The sequence below is a fragment of the Triturus cristatus genome, chromosome 3_2 (assembly GCF_964204655.1).
Source record: "Triturus cristatus chromosome 3_2, aTriCri1.1, whole genome shotgun sequence".
Taxonomy (NCBI): Eukaryota; Metazoa; Chordata; class Amphibia; order Caudata; family Salamandridae; genus Triturus; species Triturus cristatus.
The window spans coordinates 1,140,731,258-1,140,754,710 of NC_140584.1; the positions used below are offsets into that span (position 1 = coordinate 1,140,731,258).

Below are 23,453 nucleotides of genomic sequence, written 5' to 3' on the forward strand. Positions count from 1 at the left end.
TTCTCTTACAATGAATTTTAATTGTAGAATGTATTATTTTCATGTATGCATTTCATTAAAAAAAGAGTTAGGAGGAAAATGCACATTAGCTTGTTACCCATCCACATGGAAAGTCGTAGCCTTACGACAGTGGAAAATATATATCCAGTTTGCAATACTCTCAATATAAATGGTTAGTATTCGTTTATCTCAAACTATGGGATCTGGATAAGAACCCCGCACTCTGGAACAACTGTTGATAGCTACCTCTTCTGCACTAGTTCATTGGCTCCAGTCACTCTACATTCCTTTCGGGTACTTTTGCTTGCATCGTTGCACTTTCACATGGTTGTATGTTGCAACCACATAATCCCCAACCACGCATGCCTGAACAATGCGGCTTTTAACAACGACCACGTCTTAACCACGCATGCCTTTACAACAAATTAAGTTCTGCCCTAGCCTGCGCCCTAAGTCTTAAAACCCAGCCACCTGCCCCGAGTACAACCCCAGTGCACCCTAGCCCCCGTGCCCTGAATCCTAAAAGCGGACCCCAGCCCTTAAAACACCCAAGCCCCCCATGCACTGAGCCCTAAACTCCGGCCCCCAAACTTGAAATCAACACGATCCCCCCTGCCCTAAGCACTAAATCCTTCACCCCAGAACTCGACCCTGACCCCTCCGCCCTGAGCCCTAAAACCTTCACCCAGAACTAAAAAACACCCCAGACCCCACCCTAAAATCACCCAAGCCGTAAAAAGTACCCTATCCCCCATCCTAACTAACCAGTCCCCCACTCAGAGCCTCCCCGCCATTTAAAGTATAAAACTAAAAAAAGTTCCCCGACAGAAGTTATAAAAAAATCTTACTAACCCAGCCATTCCTCGTCCAGTATTCACGAAACTGCATTTTAATAGTACGTTTACGAATGTGGAGATTTCGCAGTCGGGCGGAGATCTCTGCACATAAAAAATGGGACTGCCTATCTTTTTATGTTTGTGTACGTTTACGCTTTTTCAGTATACACCAAACTGCATTTTAATAGTAAGTTTACGAGTGCGGCGGACTGTCACCTTTTTATGTGTGGAGGTCTCAGTCGCGACTTCTGAGCCTCTGCACTGGTAAACTTACTATTAAAAAAGCAGTTATGTGAAACTCAAAAAATATGAACTTACACAAATGTGTAAGTTTACCTTTGTGAATCAGGCCCTCTGTGTTTCTTAACATATCTAGTATTTGCTGCTGAAAGGGTAGGCAGACTCCTGGCTTGTTATGCTTGAACTCACTCCGTTGCTTTGTAGGATGAAAATTGCCCTTTACAGATCCATATCTTTGACTATTTTACTGGCGGATTTTAGAGAAGAAATATTTTTGTGCAACAATATTACCTGAATTATTCATCATGAACACACTTTTCCAGTGAACTGAGTGAGAAATATTATTTACATTCTGCATCTGTTAATGTTGTTCCTCAATTCATGTGTCAATTTTCCATCCTAGTGTAGAACTCTTTAATGTCCTCCAGCACAAAAAAAAACTGTGCAATCCTTTGTTATGTAGAAAAGATTTTATTGTTATCCGTTCTGTTCAAAGACAACAATGGCTTCTCCCTCATGTTTCACTTTTTTATCATTCATTGTAAAGCACTCTGGTATCTCCAAGTTACACAGCGCAACAGAAAACCCCAAAATAAAATAAATAAGACAACCTTAAGATAGGGTGATCGGAAGACCTTGCACCCATGGATGTAACTAGCGCACCAGCACAAAGCCAAACATCCAGCCATCACTGCTACAGCACCCTCAGTGTTCCAAGGAGGAAGTGCAAATGGATGCAACTTTCAAGTTTGGTAATGTGGCCAACATTTGTGGGCAAATGCTATGCCATTGTATATATTTAACTTGTATAACTGGAGAATCCAAAATGGACTGGGAAATCTGGGTGATAAAAAGAACTACAACAAAAGTTGATTTCCAGGGATAATAATTTGGTAAGTATCCTTACTTATTACAAACTTCAGTTGGGTGGGAGCTAAAGATATCCACCTTGCTGTGAGAATCATTGATGGTTTGCATTATTCAGTCTTTGCCGCTGCTGAATCTTAAATTGGTGGTCCTGTAGGCAATTAGTTTTAGAGGACATCATAGAACAGGCAACAATTGCTCAAATTGATGTTAGGAAGCGAATTAAAAGATCATCAATTAAGCTCGGGTCCTACCACCATTTTAAGCAACTCTCTGGTGTCCATAATTTAGGTGTTATTCTAGTATGAATGATTATTGAACTATGACAGCCACCTTTACTAGTAAGAAGATTCATTTTTAGCCTCTTAGAGTTGGTACTTCCCTTGTGATCTGGTTTCCTTTCTGATTTTCCCTTACTCTTACCTACAGGATCACCAATTTGAAAGCCAATAACAGCTCTAGAATAATAAATGCATGTTTGGCGTACGTATCTTGTATACTGCATTATGATGACCACGCCGTACAGAAGGAAGTATTTTTATGAGGAAGCATTTTTTCTATTTACCACCATCCTCTTTAGTTTTCTACCTTCATTGCAAACTACTGACAGGTATAGGGCACTGCTGAGTGTTACTAACACTGCCTAATTCTTTGTTGGGTGAGGAGAGTTGTACCTCTTCCTTCTTGCCAGGCCAAGAGCCTGTGTGCTTATACTCAGAGGTGACTATTTCGTCCTTCCTACACGCCATGATTTAAATTTGTTTGCAGCTCTCGTTACAGATTGGCATGGGTTTGAGTAGTTCGATATTGCATGTATGTTTCTGTATTTTAGGACAGGCCAGTTTTAACAAGAAGACTGAGTATTTCTATATAGTAATGTGTACAACCAGTTAGTTCAATTAACTTTTATGCTATTTTAGACATTTCCAAATTGAACTTTATGATGGTTAGTGATGCCGTCAGCACTTCTCCATGATTTCATAACCAATGTATATAAATTTGAATGTATATTTTTTTCACTATCTCAAGCATTTTGTATTGTGTATCTCTGTGGATTTCCAAGGTAGTGTGAATATTTGTGGACTCTGCCAATATAGGTTTGTAGTGAGTAAGGTTATTTATAATTTTATAACTTACATTTCAATACGTTTTTTCTGGTCTTACCATTTGTTTCAGTCGCAGATACTCTTTTCCTAATAATCAAATACAAGATACATTTCATTTCCCTTTGTAGTGTGGGTACTTTAAGGGTAATATTTGAATGAAATCACTGATTTGTTTTTCGGTTTCATGGGAGAGATGGGCATGTCTCCTTCACTTCTTTCTACATCCAAAGACTAACAGCATTGTAGCTTCTGTTGTGCAAACATCAGAATCCAGGACCGACGAGGCCGGGACCAGTCCAGAAACAAAACACCCACTCCTAACACCCTACCTGGAGGCATAGTTACAACATCATTAAAAATAAACCAAACCAGAGGTACAAATAGTATGTGCTTTCATTCATCTTGTGCTGAGCTCACTCCTGTGACTGATTTGCAGGAATGGCAATACCTTTTGGTATCAAAGCTAACTCAGTCAAAGGTCAACTGGCCACTGCAACCTTCCACCTCCAACCTCCACAAAGGCCGGCTCTATACCATATTGCACTTCCTTAGGGTGTACTGGTTGCTAGCAGCTGCTTTCCAGTAAAATATGTGTAAATCTCTCCCCAGGCCACTGGCTTCCTCCTCTAGGAACAGTCAAGCCAGGGAAGCCTTATGGAGCAATCAGAAGAGGCACACAGTGCCTTGATTTTGCCGCAGTCCTTCAGATATGGCCTCCTGAGCTGCTCACACTGTAGTCACTCTCATCACCAGCTCCCTGTTGCTGTTGGATTGGCTTCTGTGTTCATGATGCCTCAAGTGACTGAGGAGGTGCAAGATGGTGTATGCACAGTGGTGGTCAGAGATGGTCCCTGTCGCGGGGGCTGTGCTGTGGGAGCTACTGTCAGCAGGCGTGAGCTGGCTGGCCATGTCGCCCGGCGAGGGCGAGTGGATGGTTTGGGAGGAGGTCTGCTGGTTTGTCTTGCAAGTCCCCATTTTTTGGTCTTCCACATCCTTGGTTTTGTTGTAGTTCAGCACTTTCCACTGCTGGTTGACGGCCTGCCATCGCTTAAAGATCCGGTATACTGAAGGCCCTTCATGGATAATTAGACCTAGGAATAGACAAGAAAACAGATTTTAATTCAATCAGCACACATCACCCGCTTAACACAGTTTAGCAAATGGCTACACAGATAAAAAGGGGTATTTATGGTTAAATCTGCAGTGTGCTGGCTTCAGTGTTGAAGGACACGAGCAGTGTTCAAGACAAAACTTGAAGGATCATTGTCATGAACAAGATGCGTTCCATCCCATTGAGGAAAGTGATAGCTGCACAAAGAAATGCCTTAGATGGCATCTACTACCTTTTTTTGTACTTTGTGATAAGGTTCATGGGCTCTGGTCCTCTCTGTTTACACTTTAAAAAGAAGACCCTGTTACACTTCCTTGTTGATAGCACAACCTGAAGCTCATCACCCCAGGGAACAAACATTTATCCCATTTTTAGTGAGCAAGAGAAATTCTCACTCAAAGGCGGAGGTCACTTGTGAGGTTCAAATGCAAAAGATGTACACAAAAGTTACATCCAGTAGCACCATAATAACCTACCTCAAATCTGATGCACAGGGGAGACTTTACTCTGGCTGAGCAAGGGACAAACAACCACCCAGTCCAGGAACAAGGTGAAACAACAATACACATTTGACTCTACAAAGATCTCCCAAGTTGTAACAGAATTTACCTACACAAAAACCTATACAAAACACTTGTAAATTTAACACTCAACGTACTCCCAATAATTCCACACAACAGTGACAGCAAAAGAAATGCCCAAATTGAGAATGCACTACAATGCTGTGGAAAATGGGTTTAGTGCCATATACACATAGCATACCATTTCCAAACGTATGCTTCATAAATTACATTGGGATTCTCCTCAGCAGTATACTGCACTGCAAAGTTTAGAGAGGCCATACCTTGTTTTTCCTGTTTAAAAAAATAAAATACCCTGGTAATCAGTATTTAACTAGAATAATTTGGTTAGAAAACAATTTGTCCATATTAAATGATTGAAAACAACAAAGATTCTGAAAATGAGTGGCGTGAAAGTTAAAGAACGTTTAAGATTCATCTTATGGGGCAGGGTGAAAAAACAGAATGTACTGATAGATGTTGAATGTAGTGAAGATAAGATCATATGCATAAAAATACAATACAAAAAAGTACAATTCAAAAAAGGAAAGGTAAAAATGTTTTGGCAAATTTTTTGTATGGAAAATACAAAATGTAAAGGTAAAAAGGTAATCTGAACCACAACATTTGTAAATTGTGCTTACACTACAATATACATTAACACTTATACTACTAACCCATTACTTCTTCCTCAATTCTAAACTTGTTTTCCTTTATGCCTTGCTTTCTCTGCACTTTACAAAAACATACCTCAGTACCGCCAGTCTTTTTCTGCACCTTTAACTGACAACCTCTTAAACCATAATTTGCACCTTTCAAAACTCTATCCCTAAACCAGCCCCTAAACTTAATCTAACCTTAAACACTCCATAAATTACTTTGACTGAATTTTAATTTATCAATACATTTTAATTTATAGAATGCAGTGCTACTCTAAGTGTATCCTGGCGCTAGAGAAATACAGCAACTAATATTAAGGGTCACATTGACTAATCCTAACCCTTACCCCGATAATAAATGTAACCCTTAGTCCAACCCTAACCATAACACCTTTCATTTCACAACATTTTACCTACATCTATCCTACTAATTTACCATCTTCTGTATAATAACTCTGTATAATGGTCACCTCTATCGTCATCCTTGCCCGAAATGCCCATAGTACACTTCTAGGTAGAACCCCTGAGGGTACCTTTCGGGTATATAAGCACTACATTTCGCTGGACAAAGAAGAGGCGAAAGACTTCCATGCTGACACGAGATGCTGAAGTCCCTGCACGCAGACACTACAGCACCCAGTGATCTGACATCCCTTGCAGGGTGTCCATCTTGAGACTAAGGCAGGGTCCTTCATTCTCTCACATAAGGTAATGGGGTTGGCTTTATCCTAAGGGGATTCCTGGCTATACACCTACATACATGCTAGGTACACTCTGTTACATCTAGCTAGGGGTTAGGGATTGCATCATAGTTGTTCACACTATTATTGTCATGAATCTATATGCCTGCATATATCCATTGTTTAGGCATAATGGTAGAATTCTAGTTTTTCTTTACTTCGTTGGTGCTTATAACCGTATATATCTGTTTCTGTATCATGGTTGTTGCAGCACACGTATTTTACACTAGAATGACACAGGTTCAATAAATGCTTATTGAAAACGTCCCCACCGTTTATTCTGTGTATCTCACTGAGACAAAGTGAGCACGAGTGACTTAGGCAAAAAGTAGTGTTGTGTTTCCACGATCCCTGAGGGGTCAAGGCTGTCATGTTCAATAGTTGCCAGAAACTATTCCCTTGGGGGTGCCTGGAATCAGTCTGGACACCAATCCCTCAGTGTATGTTGTCTAAATGCGCAGATCCTATATAGATTTGCCAGACCTAGACAACAAGGTGATCATAAAAGTAATGTATACAAACTAAAAGAGGCTTTTAGGCCACATTCTCAGCCTTCTTCAGCCAAAGGCTGAATTCATACTTTGGACCAGCCCACTTGACAGCCATTGGTGCCTGAAGCATCAGGCAGGGGACAGGATGTTATTTTTGCCTATTTACTATCTGCATCCACATCTCACAGGAGCCCTTATGATAAACGCTCACTATGTGTTCTCATCAGACACATAACATTTTCAGAGTGCAAAGAAGGCACTAAAGTAACATCCACAGATTAGTTTTGTGCAGAACAATCCTTGCCACTGCTGTTAATAAATAGCAAAACACCAGTGGTTCCTGGTTCTAAATTATAGGAAGAAATGTTAGTATAATGACGTTTTAATAATACAATGGGAAAAAAACATAAACGTGAGTTAAATAAGTTTATTCAACAAATGCACAGAGTATCAGTGAAGAAACAATGCTCGGTGCTCAAAAAACGTGACACAGATAATAACAAGGTATATACGTGGCACACACACACAAGTACATTAATTACTACCCTGTACAATATTTAAAGGCAACAAGGGTAGGTAAATTGCAATGGAGTTTCAATCACATTAAATTGATTGATCATCAGGAGGACTCAAACAATATGGAGAGCCAGAGAGTAAAATTAATAAAGGAGCATCCTCAGTATGCAATAGTCAATAAATAGCAAACTCGTGTTTGACCTCATACCTCACAGAATCTGTCCATATAATCATGTCCCAGTGGTACCCGTGCAGCAACGCCTCCATGGGATTTGTACCCAGTAAGTGCTGCAGATGTGGCGCTGAGGTGGCCTACTTTATGCATATGTGTTAAGAATGTTTATGCGGCCAAACATTTTGGAAGGAGGTTCAGGGACATTTTAAAGGGGTTCTAGGATTCCCGTTACCAAAGAACCCAGGTCTGGTTTTGTTGTTGGCTAAGTCACTTCTTCCGGAGGGTATGAATAAGGCCAATGGGGCAGGATGTTGGGCGCTGTTTGTTGATTGTCCAAAAGGGGAAGTTGCAGGTCACATCTGGGAGAGAGCTCAACCTCCACCAACTTTAGCGAGTGACTGGGATGGGAAAACCTGTGCATAATCTCAGGGACATTGTGCCAAAGAGTGGGAAAATATGGAATTCATCACTCACTTATAGGAGGTCGGAACATTCTTGCTTTGAAGCAGCCTACCTAAAGGCTCTTCACCTTTTTTAGTGTCCTGTGTATAAAGGTGGAAAATGGTACAGCATGAACTCAGTGCAAGTGTACTAGTGTCAGTTCTATGTGTGGGGCATCTGCAAACGAATTCAATTCTACATGTCTGATGGCCAACTCAACAATAGACCTGTGATTCGTTCAGAAGAAGAAAGAAGGGTGAGGGAGTTGGGGTTGTAGAGTGAGGGAGTTGGGGTTGTAGGGTTAGGGAGTTGGGGTTGTAGGGTGAAGGAGTTGGGGTTGAGGGTGAGGGAGTTGGGGTTGTAGGGTTAGGGAGTTGGGGTTGTAGGGTAAGGGAGTTGGGGTTGTATGGTGAAGCAGTTGGGGTTGTAGGGTGAGGGAGGTGGAGCTGTAGGGTGAAGGAGTTGGGGTTGTAGAGTGAGGGAGTTGGGTTGTAGAGTGAGGGAGTTGGGGTTGTAGGGTTAGGGAGTTGGGGTTGTAGGGTAAGGGAGTTGGGGTTGTAGGGTTAGGGAGTTGGGGTTGTAGGGTAAGGGAGTTGGGGTTGTAGGGTTAGGGAGTTGGGTTGTAGAGTGAGGGAGTTAGGTTGTAGAGTGAGGGAGTTGGGGTTGTAGGGTTAGGGAGTTGGGGTTGTAGGGTTAGGGAGTTGGGGTTGTAGGGTAAGGGAGTTGGGGTTGTAGGGTTAGGGAGTTGGGGTTGTAGGGTTAGGGAGTTGGGGTTGTAGGGTAAGGGAGTTGGGGTTGTATGGTGAAGCAGTTGGGGTTGTAGGGTGAGGGAGGTGGAGTTGTAGGGTGAAGGAGTTGGGATTGTAGGGTGAAGGAGTTGGGGTTGTAGGTTGAGAGAGTTGGGGTTGTAGGGTGAAGGAGTTGGGGTTGTAGGTTGAGAGAGTTGGGGTTGTAGGGTGAAGGAGTTGGGGTTGTAGGGTGAGGGAGTTGGGGTTGTAGGGTGAGGGAGTTGGGGTTAATCTTTATTGTGAACATCACAGAGGTAGCATAGTAGCATAGTAATAGCTCTGTAGTTTCCCAGAATCTTTTTTTAAAAAAAGGGAAATAGTTCACTGAAAACGAGTCACATGTGACAAACAAAATACGGAAACACTAAACATCCCGGGCAGGTCTCTTCGTTTCTATTTCTTGGCTTTTATAAGGCTTCCTCTAAAAGAAATGAGCATAGATGCAAAGAAAGAACGTGCCATATCTGAGACAGAAAGAAGAGGGTGAGCTAAGCAAAGCTCGGGCTTGGCTCGAGGTCGAATATCGAATGCCTGGCGCTGGCTCGGCCCTTCGTCTTCCATGACGACAACATATAATGTCTAACCAAGCCCCTCTCACTCCGTAATACAGTTGTTATAAGACCAAAACGGTTAAAATGCCGAAGATCGTAGTCATAATATTCAAAAATGTGTTTTTCTATTTAAAAGTGCCTTTTTCCACACAAAAAGATCCATTTTCTTTATTTTATAAATTACATTTAATTGTGTTCGTTCAGGTGCTGAGCCACTCCTAAACTCCTTCTGCTTGTTAAATAAGGGGAGCCAGCAGTAACATTAACATAGTAAAAATAGCATCTGCTGCCTTTCCATACACTTAACTTTAAATATATATGTATATTTTTATATATATAGGTATTACACTAGTTAAAGCTAAGACCTATTTGCCATAGGAAATGTATTTTTTAGTCTGGTAATATCTTTGTCACCATTTGACGAATCTTTACGATACTTGGAACAAAAAAAAGTGATCTCCCTCAGCTCTTTTCTTGAAAGTTTCCGGGTGATACGTCGAGTGAGGGCCGAGAAAAAGAGGGGGTGTTCAAAAAGCAACTTTCCCATACAATTTCCATAGGGAATTTTAGATATCGCTACAGCCAAAACGACTAAAAGAAATTTCACCAAATATGGCAGAAAGCTATATCATCACCCAGAAAGCATGCTTGTTGTGATTTAGTGTAAATCATCAGTTTTGAGAAATGAAGGTTCAAAATGTATAGATATCTGTATGGTTAGGTTCGCGGAACTCTCTCAGGAGTCCCATGGGCACACAACTTCATTAATAGAGCAATCTGATTGGCCAAGGGGACTTTTTCCCTGCCGGCTGCCTTGCTCCCATGAGAGGCTCCAGTGAGGCCTGCGGGAGCTCAAACTCCGACTGGCTGGCTGCAACATGAAGAGAAGTGTTTCAGCTGCTATTAAAGGACACAGGAACTTGGTCTCCGTTCCCTGAAAATGAAAGAAAATGTAGTATAACTGTAGCTTGTGCCCTTGCCATGCACGGTTTATGACCTCACATGTAGTGCACTCATGAAATGCTCTATGACATCACTGATAACATCACTGATGGTCTGAAATTACATTTATGACAACATTATGCATGTCTAAGGAGCGAGTAATAGTTTCTTCAGTTAACTATAACTGGTGTATTTCAGTATTTGTTTGTTTAAAATGTTATGTTTAAACTGACATATTCACCTAACTACAACAAAACTTTAGCCTTTGTTTCTTTCTGTGTATTTCTAAGTTTGCTTTAATATAAAGTAAAATATTACCATACTGAAGTATAACGTCACTTTAATCTTTGTATTTTTCAGTAAATATATCAATATATATGTTAGAAATTGGGGTCTTTAGTTGGCAGAGGTATGCACCCTGTGCAAGTAGGGACCACCACTCTAGTCAGGGTAAGTTAGATCGGATACACACGGTGAGATAACCTATGCTCACCGTCTGGTAGCTTGGCAGGTTTACCTAAAGAGGCAATGTGTGAAGTATTTGTGCAACAAACACACACATTACCTACTGGCGGTCGCCAGTAGGTAGTTATAGTTAGGACCCCTTTTCCATAGGAAAACCTCAACATTCTATTTTGAATAACTTTGGCGCCGGTCGATGAATCCTCGCGAATTTCTCAAAATAGGTGGGGCGCTACGCTCCGCTCCTACCCTGAAAGTCTCGGGGGGATTCGTCAAGCGGGGGCTGAGATAAAAGGGGGGTCCCAAAACGCGTTTTTCCCATGCATTTTTCCATAGGACCTTTAGAACGAGCTACAGCCCGAACGGCTGAATAGAATTACTAGAAATTTGGCAGAGAGGTAGTCCCTAGGTCAAGGAAGTGCCTTTTGTAGGTTTGGTGTAAATCTGTTCAGTAGATTCTGAGAAAATAGCCTTTAAATCAATATATATATCTGAGCCCGCTTACGGTACGCTTACCGTACGCTTACCGTAAGCTTACGGTGGCGTGCGCGAGCGCGATTCTGATTGGCTCTTAGATCTTAGTAAACATTCGAATCGGCCGAAACCAGGAAGCGGCGGCCGCCATTTTGTCTCTCGCACTGAGTGTTGTTTATCAAACAAGATGGCCAAAAACATGTTACGGGGCTGTTTTGACAACTCCCTCCCACATAGTCATGTTGAGGGAGTCCCCAAACATCCCCCAAGAGCAAAAACGGTTTTATTTTTTTTTCGGCAATTTCGCCGAGTACGCTTACCGTACGCTTACCGTAAGCGTACGGTAAAAAAAAAACAAAAAAAAAAACACTATCCACACTTACCCCACCCCCTGTGCTTTTGGTGGCCGTAGGCCACCAAATGTACAGGGCTTATTAATAGGTAAAAAAAACTAAATTTTGGCAACATGAAATTATAAAATCGAAATAAAAAAAACACTATCCACATTGACCCCACCCCCTGTGCTTTTGGTGGCCGAAGGCCACCAAATGTACAGGGCTTATTAAAGTTGATAAAAACCGTGCACGGAACGAACTGCGTTAAGTGGGCGCGCACGCCTCGAATGGCGTAAAGTAACTTAGCATTTAAAAAACCGTACAAATTCACTGAAAAAACCATAGGTTTCACACACGTTATAGTTAGGAATTAGCATTTAAAAAACCTTGCAAATTCACTGAAAAAACCATAGGTTTCACACATGTTATAGTTAGCGGAAATTTTACTGATAAAAAAACCAGTGAAATTGCCCCGTTATAGTTAGTGCTGGCAACTATAACTCACGCGACCGCAATCTTCTGCTGATGACATATGTGTCTTTATGAAAAAAAAATATTTGTAATATATGTATAGCTAAAAATGTATGGAAGAAGACATGGGCAAATAAGTGTCTAAATACAGTATTAGCATCAGCAGAGGATTGCGGTCGCGTGAGTTATAGTTGCCAGCACTAACTATAACGGGGCAATTTCACTGGTTTTTTATCAGTAAAATTTCCGCTAACTATAACATGTGTGAAACCTATGGTTTTTTCAGTGAATATATATATATATACATACACACACACACATAGTAACACAATGAAAATTTCACAAAAAAACTCTATACTAGTTGAGACAAATAGACAGTAATTTTATAAATAATACCAACACGACAAAAATCCAATAAGTGGAAGTTGAGATGCAAAATTTGAAAGAATATAAACAGTTCTAGCTCTTAGAAGCAATAAATGCCAATGGGGGTTATCTGGTTGCGCTACAACGGTCAAAGTCAACAGTAATAGCCGACTGTGATGGAGCCCAGGCTGGGGACAAGAGCCACAAACAAACAAATTAATCTCAATAAAATAAAACGCGACTAAGTTCAGTAACATATAATTAGAAATATAAAAACACTTGAAAGAATAGTTGCAATATAAATACAAAAATACAACCTCAATAGGTATTCGGGGGGTGACTCATATCTGGAGGAGCCAAAACTAAATTACAGGTATCAAATATTCACAGAGCCGATTATATCAACACAATCCAGCCCAAGTGGGCAAATGTATCACTGCGGGGTACAAAACCCAGAGTAACAAGGGAAAGATAAACCAAATACATAATCAGTTACAGGTATGAGATACCCTCAAATTTAATTATATCATCATAATCCAGCCCAAGTGGGCAAATGAGCTACTAAGGATTATAAAATGCAGAGGAACAAAGGACTGATAAACCAGAAGTATATTCAATAAAATAAGACATATGAGTGGTAGGTCAAATCATATCATAAGGAGAGCAACCCTACTAAGTTCTGCTGAAACAGGAACATAACAGAAACCCTTCCCTGTAGACAGACCTCAACCTTCCAATTTCTCATCCTTATTAAGGCCTAAGGGATGTTTCGCCCGGAAATCAAGGCTATACCTAGATTCCAGTAGCATTAACTGTCTGGTTCTGTTCCCCCCCCCCCCCTTATATTCTTAGATGTTCTATCAATTCCAAAAAGCATTAATTTAGCTACATCCTGCTTAACTAAAAAGAAGAATATGTCTCTCGAGCAAAGCCATACCGGCCTTCAACTCAGACCAATGCCCAGGCGAGGAAGGTCCTGTATCCTGTCATGGCGAAAAAATATCTTGCTACAGGGTAGGTTGCGTCTACATTCCCGATTGCCCTTTGATGCTCAAAAATACATTTCCGGAGAGGAAAAGTGGTGCTCCCCACATGCATCAAATCACTGGGACTTTTTAATATATAGCTACAGTAATCCGATGAGCAAGTAATAACTCTTTTGTGACCCATGGATGACCTAAATTCACTGTTGTTGAAAATCTGCTTACATGCTTTGCAGTGTCACATCTGAAGAAGTCCTTTCGATGTTGCCAACTAAATGTCTCCTCTAGAATTTCTTGCATAATAGCTGTGGTTTAGAATTCTCCATGCAAGGGTCACAAAAGAGTTATTAAGCAGTTTCTTAAGCACTGAAAGGATTACACGAGCAGCTGCATATCTTAGTTGTTTAAATAAGGAGCTTGAAATCCTTTGAAGTTGGAATCAGCGTACTTCTTCAAAGAGGAGTGTTGGTTGGATGTGTAGGCAGGAGCCTTTGTTTTTGTGTCCACCATGCTGAAGCTGCTCTGCGAGGGTCTGGGGCACCTTAAACAGAAGATGCTTGTTTTTGTGTCTATCTGTATATCTATATATAGTGCTTTGAGAAAGACCTTGGTGGTTGAAACGCGTAAGCTGGATTAAACATGTTTGAAAAATATCCTTGGAGTGTGGGCATTTTTTCTGGCGCGGCTGCATCAGCATTCTTTGCCTGTGTGTGTGTGTGTATGTGTGTGTGTGTATATATATATATACACACACATATACATATATCTATATGTACTGAAAAAAACATAGGTTTCAGGGATGTTATAGTTAAAAATTAGCATTTAAAAAACCTTGGAAATTCACAGAAAAACCACAGGTTTCAGGGACATTATAGTTAGATGGACATTTCACTCGTACAAAACAAGAGAAATTTGGCTTTTATAGATAGTTGAGCTAGCTATAACTCGCGCCCCCGCAATGCACTGCTGATGAAGTGTCACATATTACATCACTCATGACATGGTGAGTGACATCACTGATGACATCTCAAATGACATCACTGATGACATCATCCACTTAATATCTGATGCACCTCCTCACACCCTAATATAACCTTTTTTTCAGGGAATTTCAAAGGTTTTTTAAATGCTAATTTCTAACTATAACGTCCCTGAAACCTATGGTTTTTTCAGTGAATTTCTAAGGTTTTTTAAATGCTAATTTCTAACTATAAGGTAGTAGTTGTGTTTGCAGAGTGGTGCAGACAGGGGCCTGGACCTCCAACCAGCGCTCAGGAATTCCACTGCGTAGGACTTACAGGAGGTACCAGGAGGGCTACTTGGCCACCAAAGTCCCTCAGAAGTAAAGTGGATTTCATCCCCCAACCAGTACTTTGCCAGGAGGCACGTTTACAGAGTGGTGGAGAAAGGTGAGCGTGGCCTCCGAAGATCTCTTAGCAGTCCCACTGTGTGGGACCTACTGGAGTAACAGGAGGGGTAGTTGGCCCCCAAGGTCCACCTTGGGGGCCAACTACCCCTCCTATTACCTCCAGTAAGTCCCACACAGCAGAATTGCTAAGTTCTCATAGCAGGCCATGCCCCTTTTCCCACCACTCTGCAAATGCACTCCCTGGCGCGCTCTTGGATGGGGATTATATCTCCTTTGCTGCTGGGGGTCCTTAGGGGTCAACTAGCCTACCTGATACTTCCAGTATGCCCCAGATAGTGAGATTGCTGACAGGTGGACACAGGCCACACCCCCTTTCTCCACCACTCTGCAAACGCGCCTCCTGGCACACATATATATATATAGATATAGATATTCAAAAGAAATTACAAGTAGTTTACTTCAGTCTATCAGATATCTGAAATTCCTTTGAAATGGGACATTCTAAATGAGAAAGGTACTTTTTCAAATATTGAGTTATGTGTCAGGGAAGACAGGAGATTATATTTTTCTGGTAATTTTATTTCCGGCTCACCTGGCTGGACTAACAGAAAGATTTTAGGAAAAGCTCAACACCTCAATGACCTCAATTAAATAATAGGCAAAAGGTAGAGCCCCTACAGAGTTTCCTCCAGGGGTTATAGCACTTCAAGCATACAATGATGCATGCAGCATGGATTCAGGCAGACCTGCTTTGCCTGTTTTTGATCTTCGCTTTCTGTGGAAACATTAAAAAGAGAAAAGCACACTTTTAAATCCTATGACTGTACATATGTGTGTGTGTGTGTATAGAGTCAGTTTGATTTGAGGTGTGATAACTAATTCATGAAATAACTGAACTCAAGACACTGACCTTTGGTGTTAAATGGAAAAGAGAAGGATAAGATCCTACTGTAGTTGAATCGCATTAGGTGCAACCTCAAATCCAGGCTTCCCCATATAACTGAAATGTGTGATCCAAGGCAAATCATTTAATTTCACTATGCATCATTTTCCTTAACTACAGCACATTGTAGTTATCCAGTTCAAGATCTGTGCTATACAAAATCTCACTTGTATATGTTTAATATAAAATAATCTTGCTTGATATGTCATAATAATATAGCCCATGTATATAGAGAAATAACATACTGACAAATCTTCGAGTTGAAACATGGCATGGAAGTATGATTGAACGTTTCACGTTTAAAAAAATATTATTTTAAAGAAATGGCACTCAAGGCACAGATGTAATGTTATCTATTTAGTTGAGTGTTTTTTTAACGAATTTTGATCATATCTTCTCATGACATTTGTTGCCTGATTTGCACGCCGAATCTTTTGATGACTCGACTTGTATGTGGGCTCTTACAGACAAGCCAGAATCCCGACTCGGCTTTTGCTAGTTTTTTCTCTATAAATCTGTGGGCTCGCCCACATCTAACATACTGTGCTATTTCTCTAAACTGGAAACAAGGAAATATGTTTTTAAGAAGTTGCTGGATGTTAGTGTAGCATGCTTGACGCTCAGTCTTGTGCCCTCCCCCTGCTGTTGCCGCCCGCTTCGTGGTTCAACGATCAGCACCTCTCCACCACCAGAAGTCGAGACCTCCCCCAGAAACCTCTCCTGCTCAAAGTCACATCGCTCTGCAAGCACGCCACCAAAATCTGGGACACTTACCACCCAGACGTGACCTTTATCACAAAAACCTGGCTCACCCCAGCAGCAACCCCTGACATTGCCACTGCAACTCCACTTGGCTACAAATTGAAGCACTGTGACCGCACCAACAAACCCAGAGGCAGCATCGCCATAATCCACAAGGAGTCAATCACCAGCACCATTTCAAACGATGGAACCACACCTATCATGGAGCACATGAACTTCCAGCTCCACATCGACGGCAAGCCCCCCCCAGCGTCTTGAGACCCTCATGGGTGAGTAGCGCACTCTACAAATGCGATTGATTGAAGCCCATCAGAGGCACCCTCCTACAGACTGGCAGGACCACAGACCGGCCTCAGCAATGCCATCACAGAATTAATTTCCCCGCTCCCCTTTAAATCCGAACTATATGTCCATCCACCTTTCCCGACGCCTGTAAACACGCCGAGGTCAGACCCCTCCTCAAGAAACCCTCAGCAGACCCCAGCGATCACTAGAACTACAGACCCACCTCAGTACCCTTTGTCCTCACCAAAGTCCTGGACGAGGCCATCAACCTCCAACTCACCGAGCACCTGGAAAGAAACAACCTTCTCGACCACTCACAATCAGGCTTTAGAACCATTCACAGCACAGAGACAGCCCTGATCGCCACAACAGACTACATTCGCAACCTACTAGACCAGGGCTGGAAGGCTGATTCTCCTTTCGCCCTGGTCCTGCTCAAACTCTCCACATTCTTCCACATTGTCTCCCACCACACTCTCTTCAACTGCCTTCAACACATCGGCATCACAAACAAAGTTCTCAAATGGATGTCATCCTTTCTCACAGGACGCACCAAGAAAGTCAGGATCCCCATTTCACGTCACAGGCCAAACTCAACATTTGTGGTGCACCTCAAGGATCATCCATCAGCCCAACCCTCTTCAACATCTACATGAACCACTCGCAGACATCGTCAGATTACATGACATAAACATAATTTCCTACATCGATGAGACCCAGCTTGTCCTATCGCTCTCAGCGGACCCCACCACAACTAAAACCAACTTCCACAACTGTATGAAGAATGCCTCAACCTGGATGAGGGACAACTGCATCAAGCTCAACACTGACAAGATGTAAGTCCTCATCTTAGGCAAGCACACCCTCCTCTGGAATACTCCTGGTAGTCATCGGAACTCGGTTCCACACCCACCCCCACTAAGAAAGACCACGCCTGTCACCTCAGTATCATCCTTGACAGCAAACTTTTCATGAAACATCAAGTCAACTCCGTTTTCTCAGCCTGCTTCAACACACTTCACATGCTCGGAAATATTTTCCAGTGGCTCCCAGGCAACAACAGGAAAACATAACACAGACCCTAGTCACCAGCAGACTGCACTCTGGCAACGCACTCTATGCTGGCACCACTACAGCTGATACTGAACGCAGTGGCCAGACTGATTCTCAGCCTGCCCAAGAGATTCCACATTACCCAGCACCTGAAGGACCGCCACTGGCTCCCAGGCCAGAAGAGATGCCTTTTCAAGACTCTGACTCAAATCTACAAAATCCCTCCATAACCAAAGACCCGCCTACAAGAACCACCACCTGCACTTTCACTAGTCATACAGGAATTTCCGCTCAGCACACCTCGCCCTCGTAGAGATACCATGCATACGATGCAGCTGCAATGGTGGACGCTCTTTCTCCCACCCAACCGCCAAAGCCTGGAACGACCTACCTCTCCACCTCCACACTGCACCATCACTGACCACCTTCAGAAAGGGACTCAAAACCTGGCTGTTCCAATGAGACCAGCAGTAAGCGCATGGATAACCCCCGGGGTGACAAGATTGATTGACATCGGACTTCTGCTTTTCTCTGAATATTGCAGCGCTGGATCTAAGGCACAGTCCTAGACAACTGACTGTGGCTGTTGTTTCTAAATATAACAAGTGTCTTAAGAGGGCTGCGGGGAAGCCTATAGGTGCATGTGGTGCTAGGATGGCCACCTTTCTCAGAGGGAAAATATGAAATATTTGTTTGTGTTTCAAGGTTTTGGGAGGGCAGGGAATGTTACTTATGAAGCGGTTTGTGATAAATTCTCTCTATTATTTTATAACAAGTCAATTCTCCCTCTATTTGTTTTCGGCTCATTTAGGAATAGTTTAGAAAGCTCTAAAATGAGTTAAATGTGGTGCACATGCGTCAAATTGATTTTCCCAGTCACAGGCAGATGGATCTCACACATAGGCCTGCCATTATCCAAGTAGCCAAAATAGCACCAATACTAGTGGGACAAAACCTGTTCCAGAAAACATTTGCAGGAGGAGGTCCTTATTTCCCCAGAGCTCTGCCCGGGGGAAGAAAGATTCTGCCATGTTGGATTTTGGCAGAAAAGTGCACTGTGGGGTTGTTTAGGGCCACACCCCTAGGAAGTGATGTCAAAGTGGGTAGGATTGCCCCTGGGAACTTTTTCCCTATTGGTCAGGTAGGTGCTCCCACCCACATGCTGGTGCCAGGCATAATTGTGGCATCCCTGGATACCTTCTGCAGAACACTTCTGGGTATGTAGTAAACAGTAGAAGAACTACACCTACTGTTGAACCTGTGGTGAGAAACACCAAGGGCTGGACCTGCTCCCCACTTGTACACAAGAACAGAAGAGAGGACTCCAAGGGCTAGTTGGCTAGCCTCCTGTTAAGCTCTAGCTGCAAGAAGCCTAAGGGGCATATTCCCAAGGATCTATCGCCGAGTTATCGGCACTTTAGCGCCGCTGGTGCTAACAGCCCATATCACCAGTTTACCTGCGATAGCAGCCGCAAAAAACATCCCCACAGATGACCCAAGCAACTAACGCTAATGAGATGCAGAGTAGGCGTTCCCGAGCAAAAAGCCGTGACAACACCACTCTGCAACATTCTCAACGACCAGCCAGATCGGCGATAAGATCACAAAACATGCGATAAGGCGCGTTAGCAGCAGGGAATTCACACCTGCTCTGACCTGGTGTAAAGCCGGACGACAACCTGCAGAATAAAGGGAGCCCAGCCCAGAGCCACACCTGAAGACCAACAGATGCCATGGAGCTATTCATAATGCAGCTCAGAGCCCAACAGGGTCACAACACCCAACGCCACCCCCCCGGACCTCCACTGCCCTCCCTCGGACCACCACAGAGGCAGCGCAGACAAAGACAGCAGACCTTCAGGAAATGCACCAGCCTCACAGACTTAACACCAGTGTATGTCATTGCCCACTACAGACTCAAAAGGACAACCATCCACCGCATCCTGAACATCATTACCCACAGGCTGATGGCACCAACACAGCGGACAACCAACATCCCTCCACAGCCAAAGCTGCTGGCTGTGCTGCACCTGTTGGCCTCCGGGACATTCCAACCAACAACTGCCAGATTCAGGAGAGTCTCACAGCCAGCCCTATCCAAGTTCCCCAAACCTGTTCTGGATGCCATCATCAGCTTGGTACCCCAGTACCTATACTTCCCCCACACCGCGCAGGAACAGCTGGAGACCATGCAAGGCTTCTACGCCATAGCTGGCTTCCCGCACATGTTGGGGGCAATTGACTGCATACATCTACAACTTCTGCCCCCTGCCGACACTGCACACAATTACCGCAACAGAAAGCACACGCATTCCATCAATGTGCAGGCAATAGTGGACCACCGGGGACTCTTCACCAATGTCGTCGCCAACTTCCCAGGCAGTGTGCATGACTCATACATCTTCCGACAGTCCATCATCAACCGGCGCTTCCAGGATGGCACCTACGGAAATGCAGTACCAAATGAACACACCACACACCTCTAATCCACAATCATGAAACTCACAACCCTGGCAATACACACGTTACAAACCCACATACAACATGCCAAACAACATGCCCACCCACCAGACACGACAGCACAACTTACTGTGGCAACCTGGGCTAGCCATGTACATGAGCCACCAACGGCATGGCACATCAGCCACACACCAGCGGAATGTAGGTGGCAACCAGGCATGTGCGAAGGGGGCAAGTGACCCATGAATGAGAATGCACACATTGCCAAGTGTGGCGCGGATGTGCTGGACAGACTGCCGTATGCAGTCCACAGAGATATCCATGTCGACATATAATGCTGGTGTCAGTAGTGTTGTGGACAGTGGACGCAACCATGTTACCCCAGCCAGTGGGGAAAATGTAGCTTGTTACGTTTGCTTTATAAGGGTGTGCGGAGTGGGCTTACCCGACGTACGCTAGGCAAGCGTAGGGATGTGAATAAAAAGCACGTAGCCCTGGGCGTGGTTCTCTTCTGGAATGGCCGTGTCTGCCAGGGCGGCACCTCTCACCCCGCCACGGGGCCGACGCCGTGTGCGGCGATCCTGTGCGCCTGCCGCAGCCCAGGCTGCAGCTCCCCGAACCTGTCTCGTCCGCCCCTGCGCATCCAGGCCTCACTGCCCACCAAGAGTGCCCACCACGTGCCTGTGCTAGCTATAAGCCAAGGCCAGCAGTACTCCTCTCCCGTTGACGCACTCCACCGCCATGCACAGGGGACAAGTAGGTTACACATTTGGAACTGAATCTTGATTACATGATGGCAGAATACATATTCGTGGCATCGGTTAAATCCCTATACTCCCTTCGCTGTGGTGCCACCAACTCTGTGCATAGCATTCAGTCCCCACGTGTCTGTGGGCCCTTGAGAACTTCTGCCTTAGGCCTACAGATCAGTCCAGCAAATCTCAGACAAATCCAATCCAGTCCCTCCCAGGCAGGAAACGGCATCGTCACAGCGTGCACACCCGCTCAGCTCTGGTGCCTCCACCTCCATCAACCAGGAATCTTCTCCACAAGCCATTCCAACGCAGTGTGTTAGAGATCCAGGAGGAGCTGGCTGCACAGCGGTTGCCCTACATCCGCTGCCTCCGGAACACACTGCGGTCGAGTAGGACACACAATTGTAACTGAGCCTTGATTTGTTCTTTGCAGAGCTATTATCATTGTACAGGCCTCATCGCAGACTGCATCCCCTTCCAGCTCTGGTGCCACTGACTCCCTTCCACGGGAGTCATGAGCACTCTCCCGCTGAACTTTGTTGGCATCTGAGTCCATGGCCTGGGGGGTGTCTTCATCAAGTAGCTGATACTGACATGGTGGGAAAAAGGATAATGTAGCATTCAACTGCCTGTGTCTGCTTGCTTCTGCCCTCTGCATCATGCCCTGGATGGACACCTTCCACTGTCCCCCGTAACACTCTGCGACATTATCCTTGGACATCAACGAGGACCCGCTCAGCTCTCGTGGCCCTATCTCAGTGCACCACAAGTAACTGTCCCTTGCGGGTGTGCCTGTGCCGGCCGCTGGGCATCCGGGGCCACTAACTCTGTGCAGCTCAAGTCATGGACCCGTGCTGTTTGTACTTCTGATTGTCTGATCACTGTTGTAGTTGTTGCCAGCACCAACTAATCCCTGAGGGGTTGCTTACACTACCCAACACCCATCCAGCACAGGCGTCACTGGACGTGTGACCCTGGAAATAGAAGGAGCCGGGCGCACGTGCCCGTAGCCAGTTCCACAAATCATCTCAGTGTGTCCGTGTGGTCATTATGTATGCATGAGGGCCACGGCCCATACCACATCAAATTGTGCTGTGTGCTGCGTGTGCAACCTTGTCACCTCAGGCAGTGGTGTAGACCTGGGACATGTGGCTGTGTCGGACACCCCTGTGAGCGTAAGTGAGTGGGCCGGAATACGGCAGTATGGCGTAGGGGTGTGGTTAATCGACACGTGGCTTTGTGCGTGGTTGAGTTTAGGCCTTGACAAAGAGGTAACTGATGTGTGTGTCTCTGGTGTAGTGTCTGCGCCACACGTCATGCAATGTGCAATGTTGCCATGTATTATGCCCACGGAGTGCCTCACCCGACCCCACCACACCAACTCCTTGACCTGGCCCAGCCGACTCCGGCCTTCTCCCACACGAGCATACCCGCAGTCGCCAGGAGGACGAAACTACGACATGACCCAATGCTCCCCTTACCCAAAGTCCCTAACACAGGCAGCACGACCCACACTAAGAGCATTAGACATCATTACCCAGCCACGACCAGGGTCCCTAACAGAGACAACTTGGTTCACTCAAGGAGCAACAGGCTTCTTAACTTAGCCACGACCTCCACCACTCGAGAAGACCCTACCCAAGTCTCCATTTCCCCCGCCCACGATAACATGGCGCAGTGGCTCCCATCACTAGAAAGCCTACTAGAAACGATAGTCAAGGGCCTGACTGAAATCCTAACTAACCTAGACAGGATCCGAAAACCCTGGCAATACCCTCCCAGGGCGCCCCCCTGACCTGCTCCAATCAGCTAAAACACCCTGCCGGGCCCCTAGCGACCCCCGTGACTCAATCTCAGAGACCCTCTAGAAAGGACAGTGAGTTCCCGTCACAGGACACCAGAGGAACCAAAGCCCCCTCGCCCAGGTTACAGAGACTCTCAAATACGGACACCAAGAGCCCGACACTAAACCCACGAGATACAAAGCCGCAATGTCCCCAGAAGAAGCGACTGATCTAGCCTCAACATACGACTCCTCCACTACAGACTCCCCCCAAATCCAAGATCCATGTGATCATGGGTTTCAGAAGAGACGACCTCCCTCTGAAACCCCCTAGACACCCTCCTTTCCTCACCACCATACCTAGGGCCCTCCCGGGAAAGATCCACATCGAAAAGGAGGTCTCCACCAACTGCATGCTCATTAACTGCAGATCAGCCTCTAGGCACGCAACTGAGCTAGCAGAAGCTATCCTTAGCTCCAGGGGGTGACCTGTCCCTGGACAGGTCACCCCCCGAGCACACTCCCCGTGAGTGAGCCCGTCCCCTGGTGCCACCTCTGCCCTGAGCTGGGCCCTGCGCCCTCTGTTGTGCCCCGACCGCCGGATCCACTTGGTCTGCGGATCTCCTGTGCCCCCTGCCACCAGCTTGCTTCGCCGCCGCTCGCTTTCCCGCCGTTTTGCCCAGCCCCCTGTGCTCCCCCCCCTCGCCCAGCCCCGGCCGCGCTTCCCGCCACCTCCCCGCCGCTGCCCCCCTGCGGCCCCGCCCCCTTCCCTCCCTCGCCCTCCCCATTCGCCACCCTGCTCCCCCTACCAGCTGCCCCTCCCTCCCACGAGACTACTTATAGCCCGTTGCTGCCAGCTAGGTGCAGTGACCTCTGCCCCTGCAGCCCCGCCCCCTTCCCTCGCTCGCCCTCCCCATTCGCCACCCCGC

At 45.1% G+C, this 23,453-nt stretch overlaps 1 protein-coding gene across 2 annotated transcripts in view; it reads right to left on the minus strand.

Moving 5' to 3' along the window:
• Positions 1-1,527: 1,527 nt before the first annotated feature.
• Positions 1,528-23,453, minus strand: part of MARCHF4 (membrane associated ring-CH-type finger 4) — a 436,751-nt gene continuing 414,825 nt past the window's right edge. Inside the window, exon 4 of one of the 2 annotated variants that reach the window (XM_085649961.1) lies at positions 1,528-4,140. In XM_085649961.1, coding sequence (XP_085506087.1) covers positions 3,776-4,140 — 365 coding nt within the window. In that variant the 3' untranslated portion in view covers positions 1,528-3,775. The remainder of the gene's footprint in view (positions 4,141-23,453) is intronic. The other variant, XM_085649960.1, reaches the window with a different exon arrangement.